Genomic DNA, 10,101 nt, shown 5'->3' with positions numbered 1-10,101 from the left:
CAGAGCTCACATTAATTCACCAATGCAAAAGCAGCTGTTATTATTAATGTATTTAAATAATTATGTATTTAAAAGAAGTAAAATACATACCTATTTAAATAATAGATATACCTATGATTAATTTTAGTTATCAATTTTTTTGTCCCCTGGCCAAAAAGCGTTCAATTTCAGGCCGCTGTGCTAAACGAAGTTACCGCTTCCCGGCTCCATCGAACAGAAAAATAGTAAACCTACACACCTTGGTCAGTAAATAAGAAAACCTCGGATCACATATTTGTTGACCTCGGCTCGGCCTTGGCCGACAATAGGCTAGTTTCCCTATACTTAAAATAAAATATTTTATGCAGTGCACGAAATAAAGCACCGCATAATTGAAAGAAAAATATGGACAGTAGTTATGTTCAAACATAATTTTTAATTAATAAGTCAAAGAGTAAGATATAAAGTAAATAAATTGACCGTGACGTCACTCCTCAGTATTTCATAGTAATTCCATATTAGCAAATCGTTTTGACAGTTCTTAAAAAGAAGCTGATTTGACTAGTAGGAAACTAGCCTATTATATGTGATCTGACACATTTCTTTCGTTACTGGCCTAGGTTGACCTACGTTTGTAATCTACACCTATTAATAGACTCAAACAATATTTAGCTCAGTCACATTGCTCGCAGAAGCTGTGAGGCTGTGACAATCTCGAGCGCCGTATGTTAGTGCAACCAAGGATATCCCATACAACCATTTCAGTCGCAAAATCTTCAAATCAGTAACTAACTGTCAAATGTGACATAACGCGTGGTAACGTCGTGCGAACAATGCGACCGTATAGATACAATAACAAAATGTAGTCGTCGTGTGCACTCGTTACGGTAACAAGACGTGTACGAATTTGTGGCTGTCAATGTCACTGTCAGAATGACTTTTAACGACACTTTATTAGTCGACGTTTGCACACATAACGGTAACAACATGTGGACGAATTTGGGGCTGTCATTGTCACTGTCAGAACGGTTTCTGACAGTGACATTGACAGAATTTGTACACACATGTGTAGGTCTGATTACCGAACTGCTCCTAAACCACTGTATCCGCAAATGACAATCTGAAATACGAAGGTTTCTCAAACTGTCTTGTGAAGTTGTGGACTGGTTGCTTTGAATCATTTAAATATGAGCGAATTAAATAATAATAAACGACGACGACCATTTAAGCACTCTTCGACATTTTATAGAAACGTGGGAAAGTTAAGAAAAGTGCAGAATGATAATACAAATAGATAAGCACTTTATAGTTACTTAATGTATTAAATACATAATTTTTAATTCTTATTGATAAAAATTAAGTGTAGTGTTGCTTTACACAATAAAAGTAGGAATCAAATGAAATAGAGTATTTACTGTGATATTAATAGAATTTCTGTTGCGCAATGATAGTTTTTTTCAGTACAGATGCTGCTTTTTTAACGCAGTAGTGCGAGCAAATCAAGCAATGATTCATTTCTTGTCTGGTCGAAACTCTTAGCTTAGATTTAGGTACTGAAAATCGTCGTACGATACACGTGCGAAAAGGACATTCACAACTCGTGTCGATTTAAAACACTCCCTTCGTTCGTGTATTAATATATCACTACTCGTATCGATTTTCCTCTTTTCCGCACTCGTATCTACAAGTATTTTGTTTGGGTTACAAAAAAAACACATTAATACTCTACTACGTTTTATTTATGTCTCTTTAACATTACAAATTTGTAGACACTTATCTTTACAAAAATCTTGACAAAAGAAGTACAGATCGCTGAAATTAATGTTGATAGTAATATTAATGACGACTACTTCAACAAGTGTCAATTGTGAAATGCCGCAAAATACTAGTTGCTCTATAGAAGACCATAATAATATGATCCCCAATCCTTTACAACCCAGGAGCTCGGTACGCACGTTACAATTTTTTTTTAATCTTCTTTAGTGAGGGCAACTGAGTACGACGGCATATTTAATTGTTTATAAAGTTTGAGGATACCTGGAAAAAAATAATACAAGAAGCCATTTTGAAAATATAATAAATATTCACTGTTTTCGGTCACGCGTGTACGCTGCGACCATTTTGCGACCGTTTGTCGACCGTTTGGTGACCGTTTGGCGACTGTTTTTTACATGGAATATTACCGTCTTAATCCATATTTTAACAACTTTATTGGTTTTCTAGGCATTATTTTTATTATTTCAGTATAGTATATGTACCGGAGCACTAAAACTTCACCAATCAATATACATAACACGCAAACACCGAGTAGTCAATAATATTATTACTGGTTAAACTGAGGTAAATTGATGGCGCGTTGATAAATTTAGACTTATTTTATGAAATCACTCGAGCAATTTAATTGGCCACATTATATTACAAATGCAAACAATATTTATCTTTAACAAATTCTTACGCCATTACATTTTAATGTCAAATGATTTTACTTCTTTTTTACTTTGACGTCTCTCACGTCTCTGACAGTCGCCATTTGAAAAGAATGAAATGAACGAATGATTTTGGGAAAGTAGTCGCCAAACGGTAACAATGTGTGCACGCGTAGTGCACACTTCTGTCACTTCTGTGACCATTTGTGCCTGTTACCAATCGTCCCCATTTGGGTCGCCGCGACTAAACGTCGACCGTACTGCGACTAAGCATTGAGACCCGAAGACCTGTGTGTACACAAAATAGGAGGATTTGCGTAGGAACGGCGACCGATTATGGTTATATGGGATACCTCTACATACCTATAGGATTAACAATCTTCATATTAAGAATCGTACCTAAATTTTTTAACGCCAGCTATTAAATATATCATTAACACTGAATGATGCCTACCTACAATTTTTTTTTCTAACTGTGTGTTGACGTGATATCATGATATTAAAATAAAGAAATATGTCATTTGTTCTCATAAAAAATTAAAAACGCAAAAGTATTTGGGAAAAAATGATTTTTGCCACTTACAGGCTGCGAAACAGAGGTGGCGAGTTTTATCCAAAGGCCCATACATTTCAGAGGTACACTTTTATGTATAGGCTTTGTCAGCAGTGGCGGTACAGCCATATAAGCCCAAAAGCCGGGCTTGCCCTAACATTTTTAAAATCGCGCGCTAATATTAGATATTATTAAGTTCTCCATAAGTGAAGCTCACGGCCGACCGACCATACGGTACAGACCACAGCATGTTGCCATGTTTTGCCGTGGCGCTAGTGCAGCGCGGAAGAGCACGTTCACTACGTTCAGCTATATCTTGCTCGCTCGCACTCGTTGGCTTGCAATGGGGCTTGCTCTTGCATCCTTTTTTTCCTAGCTTTTAGCCTACATTCTGCTTAGCAACTTATATAACTATTTGTAGGTATATATAGAACATTTGTTCCACGATTTAAGCCGGGCTTTTGGTATGAAGTGAGGAACAAGATTGAGCGCGCGTTTGATTGACAACTTCAAGTGTATTATTATTTAGTCGAAAGTTTTATTTGCGTTAAGTGAATGTGCTCTTCTTCGTTTTCTTGTTATTAAGTGTTTAATTCGTTTAAAAATCCAATTGACAATGGATGAATTTGTTCCTTGTGACGGTGACAAATGCGTGGTACACATATTACTCGACGAAGGCAAGGTAAAGTAGTTAAATTTTGCCCAAAAACGAGACATTATTTCCGCGCGAAAACCAACGCCCGGCTTGTGTATTTCTCAGAAAAGTGCGGCGCGTAATAGAACATTTTGTAGGGCTGTGAGTTCGAAAATTGAAGATTAAGTAGTTAGATATTGCCAAAACGTACCTTTCGGCTTGCCTCACTTTGAAACCCTAGGCACGCCACTGTTTGTCAGTCCCGGTGTTATATCGTCTTTGGTGCAATTAACAAATTAGTGCAACTACCGTACATCCTTAGCATAGATGTTAGTACAGAATAAACAGAAAAATGATGATGAGGCAAAAATTGAAATATCGGCCGATGCCTCAAACGGGCAGAATATCTGAATTTAATTTCACCCATCACCCGGACCGCTTGTAGATTGAATTACATGAGCGAGCGTTATTATGAAATATATCGCGGGAAAAACTGGAAAATCTAATGTGAAGTGTGCATTTTTCGAGTATCAAATTGTTTTCAGTTCAATCATTTTGGAATATTATGAGTACTTACTAACTAGTAGGGAAGATATTGGATTATAAGTAGAGGGTTATTGGCGAAATAAGATTCAGTTCAGTTCAGTTTTTAAAATTAAATGGCTTCAGTCCATTGGGATTATTTCGCCAGTGTCAAGGTGATATGAGCTAATTAAGTATTATTAATTTTGGTACGGTAAGTACGACAGTGTACTAAATTAGCACTTGTAAATTGATAGCTAGAATTTAAAAGAACACGTGGAATACCGGCCATTGGCAACAAAAAAGTGGCTAAACGCGTTTCGAGATTAATTCTTCATCAGCTTCTCACTACAACATTAGTTTACTGCATAATAAGCTATCGATATTACACTTTAAACAATATTAATAAGCAAAATAAAAAGGTCCGTTTTAGGGAGGGTTTCCGTGTGGTGACGGGTTAAGAATTTCACCATACCCTATCTTCCCGTGGGGGTCGTAGAAGTCGGCTGTGGGATATGGGTTAAATTATGGTGTAGGCGAGAGGCTATGCAACCCGTCACTGCAATGTCACAATTTCGTTATCTTTCAACCCCTTTTTGCCAAGAGTGGCACTGGAACTTGAGTAGTTCATGTGCTCTGCCTACCCCTTATGGGATACAGGCGTGATTGTATGTATGTATGTAAAATAAAAAGGAATTATTCACGACACGAGACCGCTAAGATGGCGCTCGAACCGGAAGTCCCAAGTAAGATTCTTAAAGTTGACTCCAAAATTAGACGAATTGAATTGACAGGTCATTTATCCACAAATGTTACCACACTTAGGACAGTGTTGTTCATTATTTATATTTTCAGAAAAGGTTCTATTAAAAACTGTGATTAGAAATTACTTATGGATAAATTAGCCGCGAGTGCTGCTAAGCTTAGGTTGCTAGGGCTCAATGAGTGTGCGAAGTATTAGGGTTGGCAACGCACACACCTCTGGTTTTGCAATCGTCCATATGCTTCGGATACTGTTTACCATCTGGCGGTTATTTGCCGCCGATGTAGAAAAAAAACTAGAGAAAATATAGATATTAGGTACACGGTAGGTAGCTATAGTCATACATTAAATATAAGAATATTATACCATCCCATACATTAAAATGCAACCGCCTAAGAGAACGCGCATACACTACACCACACATAGATGGCGCCACAAAAAAAGCCTTGTTGCCATCGATTATTTGTAGATTGGCGTTAACTGTCACTTTCGAGCCACAAGTATATGTCAACGCCATCTACAAGTCTAATCATCAGCTACAAGACATTTTTTTGTGTCGCCATCTATGTGTGGTGTAGTGTATGCGCGTTCTTAGGCGGTCGCATTTTAATGTACGGGATGGTATGATCTTCTTATATTTTTTAATCTATGCTTTAGTGTGGTTTCTCACATACCTAAAATAAATAATACCGTATGCAGGCAACTCTGTGGTCTGAGAATAATCATACATTCTCAGCATAACTACGAGCACTAGTCTAGTACCTATTCACTGCAAAGTCCACATTGGTCGGTGCTGAAATTACATATGGTTAGGATTCTAATTTAATGTGCAAGCCACTGGCGCTTGCACGCTTCGAAAAATATCCCAAGTATAAGTATGCAATTTTGCACCTCTCGCCATCTTTGATATGGTCTTTGGGTGAGCGTCGACTAAACAGGGCGTATACGTCATTTTGGAATCAAGATGGCAACTTTCGTACATTATAACCTCAAACGTACCTAGTTAGGTTATTTGAATATTTTGGCTGTTTAGCGCTTGAATAAACTACCTTAAATGGCGACGGACGAAAAGTGTGATAAAAACAGTTATTTTATGATTGTTTTTTTTTTCCACATTTGTAAAGAGATTAAAGTCTGATAGGTAATTTATAAAAATGCGATCAAAGATTAAGTTTAGCGCACTATATTACCGACAACTTATAAATATTTTATATGTTTGACTTAGTTTTTATTTGATTGTTTTAATTTAGTTTCACTGTTTAACCTTAATTTAAGTTTTTTTTGGTCAAAACATAATTTCGTTTACTGAAAATATCAATAGGTACAGAGTTACACTCGTCCTAAATGTTGTAGAAATAAGCATACTAAATTAAACAAATAGGTTTTTTTTGAGGGAACAAGTTTATAGTCCCTGTTCTAGTAGCTGATTAAATTATTACTAAATATTTATTTAAAATAAAAGAAAATAATCTTCATTGCCACATCTACAACACCGCACCAACTCAAAACATTGATATGACCTTGTCATTCATATTTCTCACAATGAAACAAAAATAGTGAAATAAAATGCACTAAAGACGAAGGCTTTCCTTTCATTTATTCACAACAATACCGATATCCGCTTTGTTCATTAAATCATAAGCAATATCGCATCGATTTTCTATTCTAGGAAAGCTAGACGCAGTTATGGCAGTAACCGATTTTCCAATAACGCATTATTGCAAGCTAGGAAAATTCAAAAAGGTTAAAATGTACTGTGCGGAATCCATGCAGGGTTCAAGCCGGAATAATATACAACCTGTTTTTATTGAATTCCGTTAACTTTAAGGGAAGGTTCTTTAGATCGAATACAATTAATTTCTCTAAGAAAATAGCGTCTTAACTCTTACAGTTATCGAGTTATTAAAAAAATAAAGATAATTACTGAACACGTGTGTGACAACCTTTACCAATTCCTAATGTTATTTGTTTTGACATGTGCCGTCAATCACTTGACACTAACTTGAATGTTATTCTTAAGGGTTTCTCACACTAATAAATTCATTTATTATGTGTGAAAATTTTTTTTTGCGAATTTATCTGAAAATGATATACGGGGTGGTTCCTGATAACGAACTACGTGTCGAATTTAACGGAAAACAAAAAAAAAACACGGTGTAGACAAAAAAAATTAAGTACCAACATTATAACATTTGACCAATTATAACGTTTCGCATACACGACGCTCGTCGGTTTCGAGTACTATTGACCTGGCCTTTTTGCAATATTTTCCCGATTTGATCGAGAAAAGTTCGCCTAGGTCTTCCACTTCCAACTGACCCTTCCACTCTTGTTCATATAGGTACCGACTTTCTTCGTTAATCTCTCTCATCTCATCGTTGGGTGTGGATGGGTGGAGTCCCCGGTTTGCAACAATTGTGGCGAGACTGCACAAACAATCCAGCACATAATAGTAGAGGATTGCCCCGTGACGCGCTATGCCAATTAATGGACCTACAGAAGACCTGATCACCCTTAGCGACGAGGCCAATAAATGGCTGATTGGACTTAATTTTAACCTATGAATGTTTCTGTTCTTTGCCATACGACTAAATAAATAAATCGTTCATATTTATTTGCAATCTAAAATGTGTTGTTTGACACATTTATCAGAAAATCAGCACCTACGTACTTACATCCATACTATTATTTTAATATTATAAATGGGAAAGTGTGTGTATCTGTTTGTTTGTCCGTCTTTCACGGCAAAACGGAGCGACGAATTGACTGAGTGATTTTTCAAGTAGAGATAGTTGAAGGGGTGGACAGTGACATAGGCTACTTTTCTCTTTACAACCCCCCACTTCCCTAAAATGGGGGTGGAAGTTTGTATGGAGCATTCCACAATCTTCGAATTTAACGCGAGCGAAGCCGCGGGCAAAAGCTAGTTAATAATAAATTAATAGAAGACTGAACGACTGACCCCTGTATCGTCGCCGCCGTAAGTGAAAGAAGCGTAGTCTAAGAAATATCTCAAGTGAAGCATCCTTAAGTGCCAATTAATCCATCATGGCTACCGGAAAATGTCACAAATTGAGAATCGTCCAATTGCCGAAATTCAATTCGGATTAATAGACTAATTTGAATGAATTAATTGAATCAATTAGTATGGAAATTGGAGAGATCGCCATTTTTAATTTATCGTTCCTGACAGAGAATTATGTTTCCATTGAGAATATAATAATAGAGATCCATTTAAGGCACTTAAAAGTAAATTGAGATCATTGTAATAAGAGTACTTATAGCAAGTTTTGGTATGTAGAATGTGTAGAATCAAATAATTGATAGCAAATGGTCAGTTAAAAGTGAATAGGTATTATAGGTAATTCTTCTAGTAAAGTAAGACGCTTATAAAGTATCAGTCATTGATTGGTTTATAAATTGTATCTACTTTATTCAACTTCGGTTTATTTTACTTTAGATATGATGAGAATTGTTTATATTTATTACAAATATAAATGAGTGACACATACTTAAGCTGTAAACATATTTATTTCGATAAACATCTAAAACAAGGAACAACAATTTTCATTTCTACATTTGCAATGTGTCTACATCAAATGTATCGTAAAGCTCGCGTGTAAGCATCGTGTGCGTTCTAGTGTAGAAGCGGCGCTCGCGTCGGTGTCCTCGACAACCTGACTACCTGCAGTACCCCTCGCCCTGAAGGAATAGCCTGAAAGCCTCCGCAATCTTACTAGGTTGCTCCTCAAGAACCATCCCGACATCAGAAATGTTCAACCATGAAGTCTTCGACGGCTCCAAACGGCCGTTGAAGGTGACAGTATCGTCTACGTGCGGGGACAACGCACCGGTCATGTTCAGGACGGGCACTTTGATAGTGTTCGTGTCTCGCGCTATCCCCAAGTCGGTGCGGCGCAGATAAGCGTCAATAAACATCGAGAGGTTAATCGGGTTCACGTGTGAGAAGCATTCTTTGTAAACGTGCGCTAAATCGTGGTTGCGGTCTTCGGTGCTGCGCCCGAAATGATGCCACATGAGGTAATCCAGCGCACCCTGCGTCATCCCGCTGGATCGAAGCTGCCGCGTGTTTATCTTCTGGTAAAGCCACTCCGTCCAGCCGGCTTGTGTAGAAGTACAGTTGAACAACGCGAGCGCGTCAACTTTTTGTGGATTAATGAGAGCATATCTGGCTAAAATGTTCGCACCGGCGCCCACCCCGAATCCGATGAAGGACCTTATACCGAAATGTCCTAGCACGAAATCAATCTGTGATGCGAGTTCATCTATGGTCGGGTAGGTGTAGTCTTCAGGCAGCGGCGAAGCCCCTTCCTCCTGTCCGGGAGCGTTTACGTGGTAGATGCAGAACTGTTCAAGAATAGGTCTCATGTCCACGAAGTTGAAGAACGCCTGGAAATTTGCTGCGTAGTTGAGGCCAAGGTCATGGTAGGTGAGTATGGCCCGCTTGGAGCGGTCTCCCCTCACGGCCACCAGCAAGTCTCCACGGGACGTCCTCACCCGCTCCTCCACGCATGCGCCGTCGCTCTGCAATCGCCGGTCTGAAGGGAAATGAAGCTGGACGCTCTTCAGGTCATCGTCCAGGTTGTCCGAAGACATCATGTTGAGGAGAGCGATGTTCTCGTGCTTCGTTGTCGTCGGCATTTTTTTTTTCGGATCAATAAGGAGGCAGTGTTTTTAGCTCGTTGTACTTATATCTTCCACCTTCACTTAACTGCAGGGAAATGGCAGGTTTCTCTCACTTAATAAGTGTTAACTATCATAATCCAATTAGCTGGCGATCCTTGTAAACATGCGGTAACTCTAAACATGTCTATAACTACACCACAAAATAGTCCGTATGAACGTTTTCTTCGTTATTTGTCACTAAATCACTGTATTATCACTTATAGTTTTAATTATTTCGGCAGTTTTAGCCGCAGGAAATGGTCAATAATGTGACGGCCGGACCGACGTGAATCCCAGTCAGCGGTCGCTTCGGCACTGCTCGGCCGTTTCCGCCCCCACTCGGTTCCAAACAACCTCGATAGGTCCACTCCCACCGCGCATGTGCGAGTCCGCGCGTCGATGCTTTGTTGTTCTATCGTAATTTTAAAACTTCTTTAAATAAAACTGGTCATTAAAATGCAACCTCGATTATTAATGAAAATATTTAATTAAAATTATGCCAAATATGGTACTTTTAGTAGGTATCAAACTAATCAAA

General features: G+C 38.2%; 1 protein-coding gene across 1 annotated transcript; it reads right to left on the bottom strand.

Annotated features, from left to right (window-relative positions):
- Positions 1 to 8,389: 8,389 nt before the first annotated feature.
- Positions 8,390 to 9,806, bottom strand: LOC125232615 (protein NDRG3-like). The gene has a single exon (XM_048138356.1). It carries the CDS (start codon positions 9,537 to 9,539, stop codon positions 8,559 to 8,561), a length of 981 nt encoding a protein of 326 aa, XP_047994313.1. The 5' UTR covers positions 9,540 to 9,806; the 3' UTR covers positions 8,390 to 8,558.
- Positions 9,807 to 10,101: the final 295 nt, after the last annotated feature.

The sequence above is a fragment of the Leguminivora glycinivorella genome, chromosome 13 (assembly GCF_023078275.1).
Source record: "Leguminivora glycinivorella isolate SPB_JAAS2020 chromosome 13, LegGlyc_1.1, whole genome shotgun sequence".
Taxonomy (NCBI): domain Eukaryota; kingdom Metazoa; phylum Arthropoda; class Insecta; order Lepidoptera; family Tortricidae; genus Leguminivora; species Leguminivora glycinivorella.
The sequence above is the reverse complement of the archived record's forward strand: the minus strand, read 5'-3'. Positions and strand labels throughout refer to the sequence as shown.